Consider the following 22,408-nt stretch of genomic DNA (forward strand, 5'->3'; position numbering starts at 1 on the left):
GTTCGTTGATAACCAAGCTTGTATTGCCCTAAGTAGACATTCAATGAACCACGTAAAGCGAAGTATTTTGTCAAGAAGCACACTTTTTTCGAGAGTTAGTTGAACAGAAGAATACGACATAATTGGCGACATTGGCGTTTTGTCTAACTGATGAAAAAAACTAAAATCATCGTTCCGCTGTACGACTTTTTACCCGAATTTTGCAAATTAAATTGCACGATTTTAGTTCTAAAAAATTATGCAAACTGTGTCTTGTTCAATTTTCGAATTCGTTAACCTAATTTCAATTTTTATTCTTTATGTCCGGGTTATTCAAATCAGCACTGTTGTTCATGCCAACTTGGGGGCAATATTCAAGACCTTGAGCAAGATATCGCTTAAAAATGGTGGCTTTAGATTGATTAGGTTTTTATATATGGCTTTTTCGTGCTCAAATGAGAAAAAAACGTCAGCCCGTCGAATTGAGCAGTTAACTGACTTCATTCAAATTTGTTGACCGAAAAAGATTTGACAATAACTCGGCATTAATTATAAATCAACCGGATAAAATGAACTTAAATTTTTTAAAACTCATTCCTCTGAAATTTGGTTTTTGTTGGACAAAATTTTTGAGGACAAATTGAGAAAAAAAGTTATGTGAAAATTAACCAACCTTTTTTAGTTGCGGAAATTAAAAGCAAAACAACTCATTTATTTTTGATCATTCGATTTGGACCAAAACAAAGGAGGCATACATGCTCAACTGATTGAAGAATAACTACGATTCAGCCTGTTTATCAACTTTTTTTTGAACCAATTAATTGACCCATTTTAAGGATATCATTTTAGTCTAAGACTCCGCAAATTAAATTGCATCATAAAAAATTGGTAAAATTCTGTTTTTTGCTCAAAGTTAATTGAATTTGAGAGAAAAGTTAGAAATTTTAGTTCGATTGCAATTATTTCGGCTATTTTATAAAATTCTTCTTGAAACTTTTCCAGCTCAAATTGCAAGGAAAATGCAATTAACCAAATAAACATGCAAGGTTCGGGCATTGATTCCAGCAAGTTTGTGTGGGTGATTTACCGTATATATTTGATCTGAATTATTAGTAGAACTATCAACCAAATCTCATTAATTTACTCCTTAATAATTATTCATTTGTCGCTGCGATAATCTTGATTCTACGAAAAAATTTTCTGGCTTCCATTTTGCCGATGGTTGAAATTGATTATACCGAAATTGAACTCTTTTGCTTGGAATTTCATTTTTTGTTTTTATGCAGTTCAGAAAACGCAGTTCCGAAAATGCTAATATTTTGACGCAGTTTCGAAAACAAAGTTTGTCTGAATCCCAGACATTTCAAATGACTGTAGCTCTAAAGCATCAAATCTAATTAAGTTCTAAAAAGCTAAGGAACTATCTCTAAGGAACTAACCAAAATCATTGAAGAACAAGCAAAACTCATATTGATTAAATTTTCAATCGGAAGTCAAACGAACGCTAAAATGAAGTAAATATTTTTGAGAAATTCAGTTTTCAAGTCAATTTAATTTAAGACTATTTATCCACGGGGGAAAGGACCAACACAATAGCTGTACAGCTCATCACGGCGAACCGCTGTTGAGCCTCTGTTTAAGAACTACATGCAATTTTTTTGGTTATTTTTCTGGGCTGGGTAATGTTGCTTCACCCTCAAGCAACGCGCACGGATCATGGTGGGCCTCGAACATCCGAGCTTTCGACTGAGAGGCGGAGACGTAACCACTTCACCACCGCTCAATGAAGTCAAACAGTCAGGTTTCTAATCTTTTCTTTTCTAACATTTTAAGTGGTCAAATAATAAAATGTTTTCAGATGATTCTAAAAGGTAACATATATCTTGAATACAACATAGATTAAATATACATTTTTTGATATTTCAAATATGTTCCTCTTAGCCATTGTCGCGTTCAGTTCAGTCCTAACTCTCAAACTGATCGAACTCGACTCCTGCAGTCTCGTGTTTGCTGTCACGTCATTCATTCACTACCCTCACTGGAATTGAAACTGGGTCACCCACCTTTTTGTTAGTCGCCTGCTCCAGAATTGTGATCATTGTATCAGCTTCAAAATTGCTCCATTTGTCGAGGACTGGTTGGAAATTTTCTTCAACTATACTTGCAACGGTGCCACAATAGGAGCCAATTTTCAGACCGACGAGCATGATATCACATTGTGACACTGATACTTCATCTAAAACGCAACCCGGGCTGAGATACCGCTCAGAAACCACTCAAAAACTTGAGCGGTTTGAGAAACTTTAGCGTTCTTTTTTCCAATCAGATGGCTCAAAAACCGCTTAATCATTTGCAGAAAACTGCTCTGAAACTGTTCAAGTTGCTTCTTCGAAAGCAAGATTTTGAGCCTAATTATTTAAAACGAACCGCTCACATCGATTAATTAATGCTAAGAAACAACTCGGGAAGCACAAAATGACTTAATTTTATAATACAGAGTGACGGTACAAACGTTTTGGGTTTCATAAATTCAAGCAGGAAACATTAAGATTTTTTTCTGATATTCTGTTAAAAACTAGCCAAACTAACCAATCACCCAGTTTTTTGGTTTGAATGAGAGTGTGAGGTTGAAGCCAAACTGAAGTTCTGGTTGATTGTCAATAGGTACAATTTTTGGATCGATGGCACTAAACAAAAATGAATATTGTCGAATATCCCTCATGTGATTTCTAGTAAAGAATTTCCACCTTCTAAAACAGACTTCAACAATTCAACTAAATCCAATTTTCTTACCTCACAACGAAGTTTGGATAAAGATAACATCGCGCCACATTCACCCCTCCCCCTCCCCTCAGACCAACAGTTTTAAATTGAAATTGCTCAGCGCTTTTTGTAAAAAGCAGCTGGTTGTTTCCGATGCTTCTGATTGACCAAAATTTCCAATTTAATATCAAGTTATCATCCCACCTATCACTTAAAGGCTTTGAGGGGAGGTGGTGGTTTTTGCCATGGTGCCGTATTTCATCCCTTTGGCATCCCTTTTTTTCCAGTCGCTTTTTCCAGAACGGAAACTATAGTATCTGCTTTAAATTTTTTCTATGTATCGAGGAATGCCTGAAAGTTTTCTTCAATCTAAATTGCAATAGTGACAATAAGAAACATTTTTTGAAAAGACATTTCTGCCTCTTTTTATGAAAATTTTAAGTGTTTTTTTTTAATCAAAATTTCATTTGAGCTAGTCTCGAAGCGACCTTCCTTACGTGTGATCAGTTTATGTGTGATGATGTTTACGTTGCATTATTGCGAGTTGCGCAAAATCGTTTACTTGATACAATAATCTGATTCTGAGAACCTTGTTGTATTCAAAACGGCGTATTCAAAACTTCTGTTATATCGATACAGTGTCCTCTATATTATCCATCTAAATAAATTACGTATTAATTTACTATTTTCTTTTAATCCGTCAGTTTCGAGTCAATAATGGGCGAGTTATACCATAGCACAGTCAGCAATTCCTGTGAGTGAAGACAGGACTGAATTGTTAGATATTCTGCCTTTTTGGACGAAACACTCAGTTGAATCCTCATTCTTATGGGAAACTTGTATCGTCCAATTCCTCCTGGTCGCCAAATTAAAGGTCAATATCATCCTCAACGACCGTCTTGTAGACCCAGCGACTATTGCCGACGAACCACCTTCAAAACCGGAAACACCTGCAGTTACTCGTCTTTGCCGCGATCAAGCAGCCGTTAGAATAGCAGATGATTGGAACGCGGCGAGAAGACGCAAATACCCTCGAACTGACCAGAACTGGTTCTACCACGAGGCAGAAGCTCACATGAAATCACGCTTCTTTTTCTCCTTGGGGAATGAAAGAAGACGGCTATTCACATACTCTATTCCTCATCTCAACCTTAATACCTGTTCGTTCAAGTTTTGCCCAGCTGTTAAGCGCTATTCATGACCGACCGTGATTACGCGGTAGAAGGGTTAAACAGTATAACACGCATTTCATGCTAGAATTCGATAGATTTTAATCTTTTCTAGGTCGGCTGTCCCTGTAAGCGTCATTTGGCAATTGGTCCCAGGCTCTGAAAAGAGAAATTTTGAATGATTTTTCATTGGATGGGTTCGCGATATTGAGGTTCGAAAGCAACTGATTAAGGCCAAGGATGATCTCGATAACACATTGAAATTAGCACTAGCGTTTGACAAAAGGCAAGCAATTTGGCCGAATTTCAGAGGCTACTACCTCACAATAACCAGTGTTCTGGTATCACTGAAATCAAACAAGAGCCAAAATTCTTGATTCAGTCAGGAAATAGTCGCTACACTGCGAAAGGAGGATACAAAAGTCATTCCTCAAAGCAAGGACAGGGCAGCAGTAGGAAGTCATCCTAATTCTGGGGGAAACCTTTCTCCCTGAAACACCGAAAGTCGTGTCCCGCGAGAGAGGTCACCTGTAACCTCTGTAGGAAACGTGGGCATTTTGCAAAGTGTGGCAATTCATCTTTTAAACAAAGAGTAAATGTAGTGCGCGAGGGGAATCTGGAAGCATTACCACCTACTCGATCAGAATAACTTGTGATCGAGTAGGTGGTAAAAAACAGCAACATTGAATTCCATGTAGTCCAATTCTTGAAAGCCAAAGTTCTGCGAATTCAACTGAGATCCAATCAGAATTTTTGTATGCAACTGTCGATAATGGGAGCTCGTTTTCGTTCCTTAATCAGCTTACCGCCAATATTCTGCTTCAGAAGAACCCCAATACCATCATCAAGGGTGCTGCGAGATTCTCTTTGAACACAACGCATGTGGACCACAAAGCAATGGGACCCCAGCAAGTTTTACGGAACAAATTTTACACCCATTTTGTCCAACGGAAGGGAGGTAGATTCCGCGTTGTTCCTGTTCTTGGAAAACACAACCCGATATCTGCAAGGACTGCAGTTACATGCGGCTCATGGCATAGTCTCTACCCAAACAAAACCGGTAGAAATTGACTCAATGACGATCAATGAGCTGTCAGATCCGACCTCAGAGTTCTGGAGAGATGATTTACTTAAGAGGTATGCCCATGTTGTCAATAGGCTGGTTAGGTCGATGAATTGTAAAGTTTTCTCTTAGTTGAAGGTCCATCTAATTCCCAGTCAAAATAAAGAGGGAAAATCCCATTCCACATTCACGATCGAGTAGGAAAAAAAACCTGGCCAAAAACAAACATAAAAGGAAACATGAAAATTGCACGATTAATCATTTCTAACTGCAAAGACGGACTATTCAAAAAATTAGCTTTAAACGCGAAACGCATGAATGCCTGGATCTGGAAAAACGTACCAGATGCCAAATATGCATGAGTTTATTATCCCGGCTACTCAAATCGCGACTAATGCGAAAAATGTGGTTTATATCTCTAGGCCTCAAATATGGCTTCAGTCAACTACCTCTTTCTGATTTCACTAGCAGTCATTGTATTTTCAGCATCCTATGCAGAGAGACCACTTGAACTTATAGAATCAAGAACGGGTTATACTACTCACAGACATGCTTTGTAAATTCTAAAAGGCGATGTACTGCATTTTCCAGGGACTAAAAAGAGTGATTTGCGACATGGATGACATTCTGGTGGCGACTAAAGAAGAAGCGTCGAACCACAACGCGCAAGTTGAGAAAGTGAGGCAGAAGCTAGACGAAGAAGGCTGGGCAATAAAAAATAGTAGGTGCAATTTTTTTGTGAACCACTTTATCTAGCTAGGATATGAGGTTGAGGAAAATGGTTACGCGCGAAGTTTTCAAAAACTCAGTCTATCAAATTGTTGAGAACTCCTCGAACATTGAAACAATTACGATCTTCTATGGTGACTTTAAACTACTTGCAAAGGTTTATATCGGACTTGTATAAGTTTACTGCAAACTTTAGCCCCTCACTAAATAGTTGTAATGAGCAACCTTTCTGTAGGAAGAAGAACGAAACGTTGCATTCTACAAAATATAATATATGACTGCCAGAAACCCAAAAATATTTCATGATGATTCTTCCATGAAATCACAAACTAAGTGCAATGGAAGTCATTGTGGTCAAGGGGCGTGCCCTGAACAAAAATTCGATTGCATTTGCGTCGAAAAACTTAGAAAACACGGAAGCAATGTATAGTACGAATGAACTCGAATTTTTAAAGCAACTATGTGGTCGTGCGAAAATTTTAAACCGTAAATTTTGGGTAAAAGATTCGAAGTCTCAATAGACCCCAAGGCTACTTTTTCCGCACTCAATGAACATTAGGGTAAAAAAACAAGTTACAAACGTTCCAGGAGTGACATGGAGTATTGTGGACTATATCTATAAACATCCCACATTCCACTTTTGCAGCCCCTGTACCTTTCAAACACCATGAGTTCATCGTCGTTGAATCAATTCAGGCTTTCAACAAAGCCGTCACTCGTTTCGCAACGATTGGTAGATAGGAGGATGAAAGCATATCAAAATTTTCAGGGGGTTGATAATCTAAATCTGGGCGGCCATATGTTAATCGCAAGATCTAAATAATCAAAGACGAGATATCATAATTTCATCTTCCGCGGATCGCCGATAGAGGGTGAAAAGATCCAGCTCTCGACAATTCAGGTTGTGATATGCGTTTAACTCGCTATATCTTCAGTCGGTAGAAGGCAGCGAGTTATGCGGGATATATGCCAATCAATCATAAGCTGGTGTGCATATTGCGAGTCGCATATACCGAAAAACGAATCGAAACCCTAGTCTTTGACCTGATCTTGTCAAATTCACTAGCTCTCCTTCATCTCCCATAATGAATTTAATTAAAAGTAAAATTGGTTTTTGTTATAAATTTCTTGGGCAACAAAATTTGCAGTTTTGTTTTGAAACGCTCTCATAGAACTCTTCTTTTTTAATTTGATGAAACCCATTGAGGTCTACATCGATCTCAAATTCAAATCGAGGCAAAAGATGGACCAAATCAGAAATCAAAGATTTGTACTGGAAATTGCTTTGGTGCAAGATATCACTTTGTGGCAGCACTAATAACCGGAAGTAGGGGTTAGCTAAGTTCTTAGAGAGCCAAAATAGAAAATAATTAACCTAAAAGTTCTGAAATCAGGTGACCGCAAAGGTCGGTGTTTATGCGATCAACAACGGGAAACCCTAAGTTAACCGCAGTAAACAAGCATTTGTGATGCTTTCAGGTCTCTTTGACGCTGAGCTACTAGCAGAGCTGACGGAGGAAAATCACTTTGTGCGCCCAATGAAGAAAACCATTGTCAGCAAGGATATTTCTTCATTCAATAAGATGATCGCTTACATGGTCCAATTTTGGACAAAGATGGCGGTGGTCGTCGATTGCGTGATCGTCGACAAAAAGCTGACAATACCACATCAATTGCGTTCGGCTATGCTGGCGCGGTTACAGCGCTTGCACCCAGGAAAAGAAACTAGGATGTAGGCAGGCCTCCGAATACATCAAGTCGCTTTTCCTTAACCGATATGCGTAAAATGTAGAGAGTGTACTCGCTTCGAACTTTTTTTATGTGTTTATTCCTTCATAGCCGCTACTGGAGCTGTCGGATCCAAATCAAGAGTTGCAACCTGATTTTGCGGGTCCAATTGTTGACGAAAACGATTAAAAAAATCTTCATTTTAGGCGGTCAATCGGTTTTTTAAGTCTCCTTCTGTCGTATCAACAAAAACCCCCGGCGCGAATAATGTAATGAAACTCTTAGCATCGTGCATTTGCATTAATGAATTACCGCACTCGATTTGAACTGGCCATAGTTCAGGTTTTAAAAGTGAAGTCGTCAGGCAAGGGAAAAGTATATCGGAAAAATCATATCTGTTTAAAGTTCAACGCCAATTTTTTTTGAAATTCCAGCCAGTCAGGGTATTTTGCGCCAGAGAAACGCTCCTGCTCAGAAAAAGATCGCTCCGAAACAACAGTCGTCTTTTCCAGTACCGGGTGCTCAACATTATGCCTCCTTTAGTTCAAGTTCCGCGGCGTTGACTTGACCGCGGTGTATTTAAGTGAGGGTTCAGTTGTAAGCCTTCCCAATTCTGCGACACAAGCGTCGTCATCAACACCGGTTAACGAGCAGCGGCAACCTCCAGTCATTTTTCAGCACCCCCGAAAAGAAGCTGAAGGCATGGGAGGTGACCCATTTTCCGGAAAAGGCAATCGTGAGGCCAATCGAACCCACTCCACAGAAGACCGCAGCGTCTAGCTCACAAGCAACAAGCTCGTGCATGATGGTGACTCAGTCTGGAGGCGAGGTCGGAAATGGGGATGCCTCAGCAATCAATGTAGTTCCTCCCACTCAGACCCCTGATAAATCTAAGGTGACCAGTTCCACGGCACGAACCAAAAAAAATTACAAGATTTTGTGGCGATCCTCTTCGCCACTCTGTTAAATTAGTGGAATATGAGGCGTTAGTGCAAGAAGCCTCTGTCGCCCAGCCCAGTTCAATCCCAGTTTCTCCTCGAAAAAATAATAAAGTCATAAGACAACAGCGAGGCTTGATCAAGCAAGATCAAGTGACCCTTTTCAAACGAGTAAAACAAGCAGAGATCCGAAACCAGCAGAGCAAAAGAATAGAAAAAAAATGCAATACTTTTTCTCAGCGCTTTCAGAAGCTGACTAAGTCAATGCGGGTCCTGTTAGTAGCTATTTTCATCTTGCTCTGATGCTAAAGTTAAAACCTTATGCTAGAGATGAAACCTTCCTACCGCGGGGAATGTCGTGAGGCGACCTTCGCTACCGCTTTTAGTCTACATATATCTATATTTCTAGGTCTAGGATTATGTGCTAACGTGCTCTGTGACTCCACTCAAGGCCTCTTTTATCCAGTTAATGATGTTTCAACAATGATGTTTACGTTGCGCTTTTGCCAGTTTCGCAATATCCTTTATTTGATACAGTAATGTTATTCTGAGTGCCTTGTTTATATTCTTAACGCCATTTACACTTATCTACTCTATCGATACTGTGTATCTAATTATTCTCTACATAAACAATCTTTTTAAATTACTTATTAATTTTACTATTTTCTTTCAACTCTTCAGTTTCGAATCAGTACTGATCGGGTTATATTAGATTGTTTTTATAAGAGACACCATAAAATTTTGCATGCAAGGATACAGATAGCGCCTCTAACAAGGTTCACCTGATTGCTGCTTTCAATTCCATCAAACCACTCCATTTCAAACTGTCAATATGAGCAGTTGTTTCCCAAACAAAGTCGCAATTGTGATTCCAAAAGATATACTGGCCAAACACTGCCTGTGCCGAACATTGAAAGGAGGCATTGCTGTTCAGGCAAGCTTTAAGGAAACTGTTTCCATCAGTGTCACAATCCTCACTTCCTATAACAAAATACCTTGCTTTGTTGATACTTAGGTAGGTATGCAACACTTCGGTTGAATGCACTTTTTTATTGCTGGCGACTGGTAATGGCTTCAGCTGAACACTGATTCTCGCATGAACAAAGACCACCGACCCATAGCCAATACAGTGCTGATTTAAATTAACCGGACAAAACGAACAAAACTTGAATTTTTAAACGCGTATTTCTCAAAGTTAAGATAAGACAAGTAGTGAAAAGAACAAAAGTTGCTTAGAGTTTCACCAGAAGTACTATGGAGCAACTTTTTCTCCAAAACTCTCAGCCAACATTCTTCCCGAAAAATGGGTCCATTTTCGCTTTTTTCAATTTATCAAGAACTACGCTGCAAATGCATTGTTAATAGATAAGAAATCTATATCACAAGAAGCGTTTTACACATCCCAACAAAGATTTGGAATGATTAAAGTTCCAAAAATCTGTAAAAGGGAAAGTATTCTAAGTTGATAGTCAAGAAATGTATTTTTACTATATAAATTCCAAAATTTTTGCTTAAAAACAAAATTCAAACAATTTGCGCACATTTTTTGGAGATTTAATTTTCCAGAACTTTGTTGGGATGTGTAAGAGGCTTTTTGCGATGTAACTTTCTCATCTATTAACAAATTAGTTGCAGGGTAATTCTAGGTAATTAAAAAAAGCCAAAATGACCAATTTTTAAGTTAAAATGTTGGCTGAGAATTTCGGAGAAGAAATTGCACTATAGTATTTCTGGTGACATTCTAAGCAACTTTTGTTCTCTACAATTTTTGTCGAAACTTAACGCAATTTGAGGAAAACGCCTTTGAAATTTCAAGTTTTTGTCCTTTTTTCCGGATAATTTAAATCAGCGTTGTAAATACCAAATTTGAGGGGAAAGCGAAAGGAAACAAAGTTTTCCAAAAGATGCAAAATCTCTTTTTTGGCCTGTTTTTTCAAGATTTTGCCTGCAGCAAAGAAACTTTGGTCAAAATAAGGTCTTTATTGTGATTTGCCAGAGCTCGACAAATCAATTTGGTCCACGTAATTAAAGGGTCGATAAAATTTTGCCTAGTTTTTTTTTATTCATTTTTTGTACTATAATTTTTCCAGTTGTTCAATACTAAAGTTAATGAAGTCTGATTTTCCCTAATACTGATTTTCCTGTATCTCAACATGCAGCCTTTGGCCCAAACCATGTGAAGCCGATAGCCTGTCACCCAAAACATCTAATGAATTAAATATATCAACAATTACTAATTAAGTTGTTTTTGCTTGATTGTTACTATGATATAAGTAGTTCTTCTGTAGGAAACAAACTAGCCGTGTGATGTTTCTGTTAGTTAAACCTAAATAAAAACTGGTTAATTGCTCCCTTAATTTATTAAGATTGCCTTCTATCTTGTTTTTGTCAAACTTTTCGATTTCATTGATTCTGATTTCCGAGTTAATTTGTTATTCGTAATTTTCGCAGAAAGAAAAACACTTTTTAAATTTTTTTTATAGTATTTGGCAGATACTGATATTCTTAGTTCAAAAAGGTTATCTATTTTCTGAGATTTTAGTTCGCGAAACAATGGTGCTTTGAAAATTGTCCAATGGCCCAGGTTGACTTCCATGGGTTGAAAATGTCATACAATTCCATAAACTAAGTCTATGAAAAAACATTAATCATAAAAAATTTATACATTATGCTAAAAAGAAGTCATCGAACTTTCAAAGAAAGTTGTCTTGTATTGTCATAAATAAAAAGAAAATTTTGTCAACAACAAATGCTAGTCATAGATTTTCTTTTAGGGAAATTCTATGACTAGCATTCTTTTGATGGCGGCAGCAAAAACTCATGTAGTATCGAGGTTTCCTCAAAATAAACTTTTTTTTATAATGGCAACACGAATTTGGTATTCAAATGAACATTTAGAAAAAAAATAGCTTCCAAAACTTAGTTTTTTGTGTTTATAATGTAGTCCTAGATACACAAGAGTTGATTTTTTTTTCCTTTCTCAGGAACACTTATTTCAAAAACGCTGAAAATGCCAATTTATTTCGAAAAGGCATGTCTGTGTATTCATTGATCAATTCATGATTAATTAAAAACTCAAATGTTAACAAAAATCACATTTGATCATTTCTGCAACATTCAAAAATTTTAAATGTTTATTATAAAATTTTTCTAAGACAAACCTAAGACAACTCAGGCCATTTCCGATGCATTGTAGTTTGTAGTTGCGAAAAGGCCAAATCTTTGCTGACTCTAATTTTGAGTATCCAAGGTTTTTGCCACTTGAGTTCGATTACGAACGCAACCCAAACACTTCGAGAAATTAAACTTGAAAAAATCAAACTTTTTGGTTTGAGGAAAAATGTTAGTCATACGGTTTCCATATATAAAAATGCCTAAAAATATACCCTTTATGCAATTTTCTGTACTTATGGAATTACAGTAAAAGTGTATGATTAGCGTTTTTCAGTATATGAAAAATGTCCGATAAGCTTTTATGATCAATGCGAGAGTCCCATCAGACCCAAATTCTTAATTCTCCGTTTGGGCTCGTTACGATCCCTGGTACACTGTATGCTTTTTCTACTCTTTGCAAGACCTGCAAATTATTAAAAAGGTCTATCTCACGCTGTTCAGTGCTAACTCAGCTTAGTATTTGACGCGTGGTAATACTGATGGGTGGGTAGGTGGTAGTAACTGTTTTTGTGCCTGTGCAACTCTGATTTTCAAAGCACTGTTTGCGTAGGTTTATCATAGAAAAACCATGCTTAAAGTAATCATCTCACTTTTTGCGTAAATGCATAGCTTTTTAGAAAAGTTTTAGGGTGAGTTAGCCGAAAATGGATGTCTCAAAAAAGTAAAAATGTGGGACCCTTTTGGTCGGCAGGGCGTCGAATCCTTGAGGAGGAGCGTCCGCCGCCACCTCCCCTAATTCCTGAACTGGTATGGAAGTTAAACTTTTGTGGAGTTTTTGAAATTAAATAAGTCTTTTACCCACAGATACAAAAAAGACTAGCTGCACGTTTTTTTGACAATTAGCATAGCTTAAACTGTATCTAGAAGTTCTCACAAAAATAAAAAATTTATTGTCTAATAATTACTGAATATTTGGTCAAAATTTTTTAAAAATTTTTCACTAATTCGGTCGATTAGTTTTTTTTCATAATTTCCTTTAAACATTCCCACAAATCATAAACCTCGTGGAATCAGATCTACATTAGAACTTATTATGGGATTTTCTTCTGATGTTTTATCTCAACAAAATATTGAATACTAACCAATCATACTCCATCAAACTAACAACCCACTTATTTGTAAGTGCTGAAACTACTTGTAGTTTCAGCACCAGAGCAATTTGGATTAAACTTAGAATACAGTTGTTCTGATTCTGGAAACTAATCGCATAAACCGGTGTACACTAGATCTACTGAGACTAGGAGATATAAGAGTAAGATTAAGGCTGGTATTAGATTAAGAAGTTGCACGAATCTATCCGGCCAAAAATAAGATAGCGTGACGAGCAGACGGCGTACCTTATCTGAAATTACTCTATGAGTATAATCAAAAGGTCATAACTCACTCGTATAACTTTACGAACCTGTAGTGAAATGCGCTGGCAGGAAAGAGCCATCCATTGTTGCTTGCTTAATGTTGATTTTCATTGGTGTTTTAACTGAACAATGGGTAGTCTTGAGAGTGAAGTCCGGAATACTCGTTTCCATTGTGTTGAAGTCACTTTCAGTCACCTTCAGATTTAAAAATTAATATCATGACGAATTACTTACATCAGACTGATAAAGTTACTGGCGGTATAGCGAACTCACTGGAATGTTTGAAGCCCCTGTCTGATTAAGCTGACTCTGGAAAATCAAGTTCACCTGAGTCATCACCAAAGCCCTGGTGTTTTCATCTCCTGCATTGAACTCGTCGATTTGTTCCTGAGAAAGTACAATCTCGCTAGTTGATTCAGTACCAAGACTTGCATAGCTTTTAGTTATTTGCAGAAAAACGAACGCAGTGTTCAGAATTGAAATCAACTTGAACATAGCGAATGAAAAAAGGTGAAATTATCAGTTTTTGAGAGAAAACTTCAAAATTGATTTTTTTCCCAAATTGGGCGAAAATCGAAGCGATCTGAAATTGGTACTCTCGAAAAGAGCAATTATATTTCAGCAAAGAAAAGGCGTCGAATGTTCAGTATATCAAGTCTCGACTGCAATGGGCAAAAAGTAAATATTGTTATTGACAGATTAACGAAAACTATCCGAAAATAAAACAAAACTTGTATTCTCGACTTATGCATGACCTTACAAATCGGGAGTTTCCATTTACTTGAAATTTTAACAGTTTGCAGAGTAAACAATATCCAGGAATTGGTTGCGCAAGGCTTCAATGAAACCAAACAAAATCGAACCACGAGTCAAACAACTCCAATCTTGAGTCAAACTGGGTCGAACAATGGCTGTCCAACGGGGTGTAAAAAACAAACAATGCCACAAAGGTGAATTGAATTAGAATAAAGCCAAATTATGAGGCTTTCAAGGCCGAATCATGTGTCGAAAATGATCAAAACAAGAAGCGACACGGTAACTTTTTTAAATATAAAAAAAAACTGCTTTTTTGAAAAGTTAGCGACACCTCTAACTAACCGATTATTTCTGCCAGAGTGTCACATTGAGCCTCAACCAATATCAAGGAAATGCTTAACTCAACTCAAGGTCTAATAGTCAATGGAACCCTTTCAAATTTGGAAATGCTGCGACTACGGCAATTTTTTAGATGCGATAATTTTTCTATTGTTCTGATGGTGGTAAGTGGATAACAAGAGAGCAATTATGCAATGTCTTACAATTTTTGTGATATATGATTCAATAATCGTTTCACTGGTTCTTTCTTCTAGTGAAACTTATAATTTTGTTATGATCAAAGCTCATCAAAATAGTTGCCCTGAATAACATGAAAGGAAATTTAAACTAACGTTAACCCGTTTTTCATCAAAACAGTTGCCCCTCAGCACATAAACTGAAAACGAAACTTATGTGTACTCTTTTTACGTGATTGTTATATTCTACGAGGGAAGTTGAAGAAAATGCCCTGCAACACAAAAAAAAACATCATCAAAGTAGTTGATTCTTAGCAAATAATGCAAAAGCAAACATATGTGCACCCGTTTTACGTAAAAAATGAACAAAACCGAGAGTTTTTGAGTTGAAAAAACCAAAATCAATTGCTCTGCAACACAAAAAAAATCATCAAAAAATATTTTCTTCAGCACATAAACTGAAAACGAAACTTATGTGTGCTCTTTTTACGTGATGGTTGGACAGGGCCAAACATATTCTAATAGGGGAAAATTGAAGACAATGCCCTGCAACACAAAAAAAATCATCAAAACAGTTGCCCTGCAGCACATAAATTGAGCAGGAAACATATGTGTACTCGATCTAGGTATTTGAACAAAGGCGAGCAATAGCAAATTCGAGCCAGGTAAGCTGAAACTAGTTGCCCTGCAACACAAAAAAAGTCGTCTAAACAGGTGCCTTGCAGCACATAAACTGAAAAGGAAATTTATGTGCACGCGTTTTACGTGATATTTGACCAAAAGCGAGCAAATTCGAGCCAGAAAGCTGAAATTAGTTGCCCTGCAACACAAAAAATTTCAGCACATAAATTTAAAATATATTTTATATTACTCCTTTTAAGTGATAGTTGATTAGAGCTTAGCAAGTTCGATTCGGAAAAACTGAAGAATTTACTGCAACACATAATTTGAAAAGTAAACCTGTGTATGCTTGTTTTACGTAACAATTGAAAGGAACCGAGTGAATTCGAGTCGGAAATGCTGACAATTGTTGATCTGACTCACAAAAAAAATCAACAAATTAGTTGAACTTCAGGACATACAATGATCGTTTTATGTAATAGCTGAACAAAACCGAGCCTATTTGTGCTGGAAATCTGAAAATAAAAGACCTGCAACACCAAAAATTTCATCAAAACAGTAACTCTTCAGCACATAAACCGAAAATGAAAAATATGGTTACCCGTTTTAGGTGGTAGTTGAACAAAGCCTAGCATGTTCGAATAAGGAAAGTGGAAAAAACTGCCCTCCAGTATAAATTTTTTCATCAAATTAGTAGCCCTGCAGCACATATCTCGAATTTTTTTGTACTGAAAAAATGTGCAAATTTAAGTAGAAAAGCTGAAGGTAATTGCTCTGCAACACAAAAGAAATTAATGAAAATAGTTCCTTTTCAGCACATATATTAAAACAGAAACTTATGTGCACTCGTTTTACGCGATAGTTGAACAGACACTAGCATGTTCGAGTCGGAAAAGTGAGCAAAAATTGAAATTAGTTGCACAACAAATTTTTTCTTGAAAGTAGTTGCCTTGCCTTGCAGCACATATATTGAATCTTTTGTGTACTGAAAGAGTTTGAAGCTACAACTCGGCCAAATAAAATAATTAAATTTGGGTCGGGAAAACTGAAATAAGTTGCACAAAAAAATTTCATCAAAATAGTTCCTCTTAAGCACATCAATTGAGAAGGAAACTTATCTGCGTTCGCCTTAAGTGATAGCTGAAGAGCGCCTAGCATGTTCGAGTCAAGAAAATTAAAAAAAAGTCTTCAATACAAAATTAATAAAAGAAAATAGTTGATCTTAAGCACACGAAATAAAAAAGAACCTTATGCGCATTCGCTTCAAGCGATAGTTGAACAAAGTCCAGTATGTTTGAGCCGAGAAACCTGATAACGAATGCCCTGCAACACGAAAAAACTCATCAAAAATAGTTGATCCTCAGCACATATATGGAAATATGTGCACTCGGTTCACGTGATGGTTTCACAGAACCAAGCGATTTTGAGACTGGAAAGCTGAAAACATTTTCTCTGCAACACAAAAATGTTCATGAAAGTAGTTGTCTTCAGCTCATACACTGAAAAATTTTTTATGTGTACTCGTTTTAGGTGATAGTTAAACAGATCGTAGCCTGTTCGAGCCGGGAAAGCTTAAAATATTGCCCTGCAACACCTAAAAATGCCTTGTAGCACATAACTTGAAAAAGAGACTATGTATAATTGTTTTACGTGATAATTGAAAAAAAAAAATGAGTGTATTTGAGTCGGAAACGCAAAAAATTGTTGCCATGACATACAAAAAGTTTCAACAAAACAGTTGAACATCAGGACCTAAAATGAAGATCAATTCGGAATGCACTCGTTTTATGTAATAGTTGAGCAGAACCGAGCTTGTTCGTAGTTGAACAGTGCCTTGCAAGTTCGAGTCGGGAAAGCTGAAAAACTTTAACCAGCGGCACAAAAGTTTCCATCAAAACAGTTGACCTGCCATTAAAATGCAAAGAACTTTTACTCGTTTTACCTAACAGTTGACCAGAACCGGACACATTCGAGCGGAAAAACTGAAAATAATTGCCCTTCAACGAAACAGTTAGTCTAAAAAACCAGAAACATAAAAACCAGAAAAATCTTATGTGTACTCGTTTACCTGGTAGTTGAACTAGTTAAACAAAATTGAGGGAAAATGAAAAAATTTGCCCAGCAACACAAAAATTTTCATTAAAACAGTTTTTCTTCGGCACAAAAACTTAAGAAGAAAGCTAAGTGTCCACATTTTGTCTGATAGTTGAACAGATTTTAGCATGTTCGATTCGGGAAAGCTGAAAGACTTGCCAGCCACATAAAAGATCCATCAAAACAGTTCGTCTTGAGCACATGAATCGAAAATAAAGTTTATTTGTACTCGTTTTACGTGATAGTTGAACGGAGCCAAGCATGTTCGTATCTCAAAAAAGATGAAAATGCTCGCCCTGCATTGCGAAATTTTTCATCAATAATTGCCCTGTAGCGCATATATTGAGACTTTTGTGTATTGATCGAGTACAAAACTCAACTGGGCCAACAAGATGAGCAAATTTTGAGAAAATTGAAAAAAATTGCCCCGCAAAACAAAGATTCATCAGAGCAGTTGCCCTGCAATCGATGAGGTGCTCAGAAAACTTAAGTTAAATTTTCCTATGAATTATTTTAGAAAAATAAAACATAATCGAACAATGAAAGCTGAAAAAGTTTGAGCTGCAACACAAAAAAGTCATCAAAGAGTTATCCTGCAGCATATAATCTAAAAATAAAACCTATCTCTACTTGTTTGACATAATATTTTAAGATAACCAAGCGTATTTGAGCCGGTAAAATCGAAATTTATCGACCTGCAAGACAAAAAAATCACCATAGCTGTTGCCCTGCAACAGTTGAGTGCTAATGAATTTCAACCTAACTCATGTTAAAAAATTTAAAAAAGAATCGAGAACATTTGAACCGGGAAAGCTGAAAATGTTTGCCTAAAACAAACAAAAATCATCAAAAGAGTTGCCCTGCAACAGATGAGGTGCAAAATAAACTTATGTTAAGACATGTTATGTAATAATATAAGACTAACCAGCAAATACGAGTAGGGAAAGCTCAAAAAAGTTGCCCTACTACACAAAATATTTATCAAATTAGTTGTTCTTCAAAAATTTAAATTGAAAAAAACTGAAAAAAATTTAAGTGTTTTCGTTTTACATGATAATTGAACTGAGCCTAGCAACCAGCAACCGCTGAAGAAATAAATATTTCATCAAAACAAATGACTTGCAGCACACAAAGGGAAAAGGAATTTTATGTGCAACTGTTTTACCTAACAGTTGACAAGAACCAAGCATATTCGAGCGGGAAAGCTGAAATGAATTGCCCTACAAAACAAAAAGTTTCATCAAAACAATTAGTCTTTAGCACATAAAATTCAAAAAAAACTTATTTGTTCTGGTTTTACTGGTAGTTGAACAAAACCGAGATTATTCGAGCGGGAATAGGAGAAAAAATCTTTAAAAAGAACTACTTCAGCGCATAAATTGAAAAAGAAAAATGTTTACTTATTTTCTGTCATAGTTGAACAAAAAATAATATATTCCAAACAGGAAAGCTGAAAAATTTTGCCCTGCAACACAAAAAATTCTATCAAATAACTGATTTTCAGCGCATAAATGAAAAAAATTTGTGTACTTCTTCGTTTTACGTGATAGTTGAACAGAGCTTAGCGTTTTTGAAACGGGGAAAACTGAAAAAATTGCATCAAATAAATTGAGAAGGAATTTTTTTGCGTTTTTGTTTCAGCAAATACCTGAACTGAGCAGATTCGAGCGGTAAAGCTGAAAAAAATTGCCTCGCAAAACACAAAATTAATCAAATTAGTTTATCTTCAGCACATAAATTGAAGAAGAACCTTAAGTGCACTCACTACGCGTAATATTTGCGCAGAGCAGAGGAAATTTGAGTAAGAAAAAAGGTGCAAAAGTTTGCTCTGTAATTCAAAAAAGTTCCTTTCCAGCACATAAAAAAATTTAGGAAATTTAATCGTACTCTATTTAGGTAAAAGTTGAACAGAATCTAGCATGATCGAGTCGGTAAAGTTGCAAAATTAACCCCTGCAAAAAAATTCATCAAAACAGTTGACCTGAAGCACATAAAGAAAAAATATATGTGTACTCGTTTTAACTAATGTTTGAACAAAACCGAATACATTCGAGCAAAAAAGCAGAAAATAATTGCCCCGCATCACAAAAAAAATCATCAAAACAGTTGATTTTCATCAAAAAAATTGTTTAAAAGTGCACTCGGTTTGAATAGTAGTTCAACAAAACTAAAAATATCCCAGCGGAAAAGCTGGGAAAAAATTACCCTGCAAACAGAAAAATTCAGAAAAATATCGATTTTCAGCACAATTAGCGATAACGAATTTTATGTGCACTTACTGTACATGACTCTTAGCATACTCGAGTCAAAAAGACGTAAAAATTTGCGCTGCACACAAAATAACTTCATCAAAACAGTTGACCTTCAACACATAAATTGAAAAGTAAACTTATGTGCTTTCGTTTTACGTTTTAGTTGAACAGAATACAAAATATTCGATTCGAAAAGCTGAAAAAAGTTAAACTGCAACACAAAAGTGATCAACAAAACAGTTGACGGGAAACACAAAATTGAAAAAGAAAATTATATGACCTCGTTTCAGATGATAGTTGAACAGAGCTGAGCGCATTCGAGCGAGAGAGCTGAAAAAATGACCTTCAACACTAAAAAGTCCTTCAAAATAATTGATCTTCAGCACATAAAATGAGCAAGAAACTTAAGTGCACTCACTTCTCGTAATTACTAAACATTAAACGTTTAGTTTGAACAGAACACATCACACTTGAGTCAACAAAAGTTGAAAATAGATGCTCTGCAACACAAAGTTTTCTTTAAATTAGTTCCTCTTCGTAAATTGAAAAGGAAAGCTTTGTGTAACTTTTTTATGTGATAGGTGAACAAGGAATATCATGTTCGACACGAGAAAACTGAAAACACAAAAAGTTCATCAAAACAGATGGCCTGCAGCATATAATTTAAAAAAAAAAATACGTGTTTTCGTTTCTTCTAATGGTTGAACAGAAACGAGCTTAATCGTGCGGGAAAGCTGAAAATAAAAGACCTACAACACAAAAAAAATTCATCGTAACAGTTGCCTTTCACCACATAAATCGAAAATAAAACTTATGGTTACTCGTTGTACGTTATATTTGAACAGAACCTAGCATGTTAGAGTAAAAAAGCTGAAAAAGTTTAACCTGAACTACAAAAAAAGTTCATCCTTGTTCTAGTTGTCGTATCCAAACGAAAGACATTTTTATGGATTCGTATCTTCCAAATAAGTAACAATATAGACAAATAGCAATCGCAAAATTAGGACGAATATTTATTTGCTGTAAAAATAAGAAATAATGCCGATATAAGTAATAAAAGAAAAAATCAAAACAAAAAGCATTTCCAAGAATTTTTCCTCAAGTTAAATGAATTTTTTGTCTGTAATCAATGATTATTGCTGATTTTTGAGTAGATAGTTAAATTCTTTGATTTTGATGTAAATTTGAGAGGATAGCTCAAAGTTGATAAAATTTTCACAGCAACTCTCTGGAAATCTTACTCAAAATCTGGTCATGCAGGATCTTGAACTTTGAAAATCATTAAAGAAGTGAAGGATTCAAGAATTTTGCTGGGGAGTTTCCACACATTTGGGTATCGGGTTGGGGATAAAAAGAGTATTTGATTTTTATCAAACGGTTTCGAGCAATTTCAATTTTTCGAGAATAAACAAAATTTTTTTCCTTGTCAGGTGTAATTCACCCCTGAGTTTAAAGCTTTGATGCTCAATACTTGGTTCGAAATAAAATTTTTTCATTGAGTTAGTTTCTCTAAAGAGACCTTTTCTTATTCGAGAAATTTTGTTTTGTACATCATAATCGTCCAACAAATTATGAAAAAAGTAAGAATCACCATTTGTTCCGTCAACAAGGAAATTGCACGCACGGAATATTTTTTTGTTTCTTACAGAGTAACTCGAGAAATTCAAATATTTTTTGAACGATTTTTTTAAATCATGATTAAGGTTTATGAAAAATGATAAACAGTTCACTTTTAGAAAATGTGAAGAGTTCACTTTTAGAGTCTGGTTGGTCGATTTCCAACAAACAATTTTACTAAAAAAATAATCAGTTCTAATTGGTTGACTTTCTCCGTGCAATAGTAAATGAAAGTCTTTTAATTCTGCTTTTCTTTTACTTTAAAAGTAATTGCTCTACACTTTGTATAACTACTTGAAATTATTTTCAAATGTTTTCAAAAAATCCAATTTTCAACATTTCAATTTTATTAACTTTTTTTGGACATTTTAAATATCCGAATTTTCAAGGAACCATGTGATTTTTTTTAGGTTTGCTCTATGCTAAATCTCCCAGTTTTCCTCTCAGATGGTAACACTCAACTGGAATGTGAAAGTGAAGAGCGACGACTGCAGTATGATGTCAAAACGCTGCCCGACATCGCAAGAGTTGCGTTTGAGGAGCTGTTTTTGTCCAAAATGTAGCTACTGTACTTACAACCAGCAAGAATTGAATTTCCATGCGAGCAAGAAGTACATTAAGTCAACCCCAAAGTCAACAAATTGTGTATTATGCAGGATAGAATTCCCAAGCTAATATTCACTTCAACAACATCGTTAAAAAAATCACGGGTTGAATGCGAGGAAAACTAGTGATTCTAATGCTGGTTTGAATAAAATCTTGGACAACGAGGAAGATAGTGATCAGCTACGAAATAAGTTGAATGCCTGTCAACACTTCTTAACGGTTACCGAGAGAGAAAATGGACGCCACAAGGTATTCAATTTTCAACTTTCAAAACTAGATCCGAATCTACTCAATGAAAATAGGATCAAGTCTTTGAAAAACTTGATTGTATAGCGAAAATAAACATTGCTTTTGGATTTGTTTTATGTAATTTAGAAACTGGCAAATATCGTGATTTCTACGCTCATGAAAATAACACACTTTTAGATAAATCTATGCTGCTTTGCGATCGTTTTAACACGCAGCTTCTACTATGCAAAGATCGAAACGAAAACCATTTCCCCAAAAGTGTTACAGTCTAGGGGAGACGTTACTCAAAAAACTGGATGGGTTCATTTTTGAGTATACCAAAGAACAAACTTTATTCAAAAATGTTTAGACATTTTATCCTTTGAATCAATTTGCGTGCCATCCGAAGAAAAAAAACAACCAAATAAATAATTTTGATCGGAACTCATGAAGCCATATACGTGTCACTTTCATCGAAATTTTTTGACAAACCCAAGTTTTTGTGTGACAAAGATCTACAGTGCGTCAATATTAACTTTGTGGCAAACTTCAAAATCTGGTCATGCAGGATCTTGAACTTTGAAAATCATTAAAGAAGTGAAGGATTCAAGAATTTTTCTGAAGAGTTATCACACATTTGGGTATCGGGTTGGGGATAAAAAGAGTCTTTGATTTTTTATCAAACGGTTTCGAGCAATTTCAATTTTTCGAGAATAAACAAAGTTTTTTTCCTTGTCAGGTGTAATTCAGCCCTGAGTTTAAAGATTTGATGCTCAAAACTTGGTTCAAAATAAATTTTTTCATTGAGTTAGTTTCTCTAA

General features: G+C 35.8%; 1 protein-coding gene across 3 annotated transcripts; it reads right to left on the minus strand.

Moving 5' to 3' along the window:
* Nucleotides 1–1,820: 1,820 nt before the first annotated feature.
* Nucleotides 1,821–18,805, minus strand: LOC134851543 (uncharacterized). Of its 3 annotated transcripts, none has more exons than XM_063867674.1 (6): nt 18,772–18,805; nt 13,172–13,285; nt 12,946–13,093; nt 9,152–9,350; nt 2,569–2,666; nt 1,821–2,215 (listed from the first exon to the last, which is right to left on the minus strand). In XM_063867674.1, the coding sequence occupies exons 2-6, from the start codon at nt 13,232–13,234 to the stop codon at nt 1,998–2,000; spliced, it is 726 nt and encodes a 241-aa protein (XP_063723744.1). In that variant the 5' UTR covers nt 13,235–13,285; nt 18,772–18,805; the 3' UTR covers nt 1,821–1,997. The 3 variants fall into 3 exon arrangements, with proteins under 3 accessions (XP_063723744.1, XP_063723745.1, XP_063723743.1); XM_063867675.1 differs by lacking the exon at nt 18,772–18,805 and adding an exon at nt 13,997–14,219; XM_063867673.1 differs by lacking the exon at nt 18,772–18,805 and having other exon boundaries at nt 13,172–13,979.
* Between the last annotated feature and the right edge of the window lie 3,603 nt (nt 18,806–22,408).

This window comes from Symsagittifera roscoffensis, chromosome 7, assembly GCF_963678635.1.
Source record: "Symsagittifera roscoffensis chromosome 7, txSymRosc1.1, whole genome shotgun sequence".
Lineage (NCBI taxonomy): Eukaryota > Metazoa > Xenacoelomorpha > Acoela > Convolutidae > Symsagittifera > Symsagittifera roscoffensis.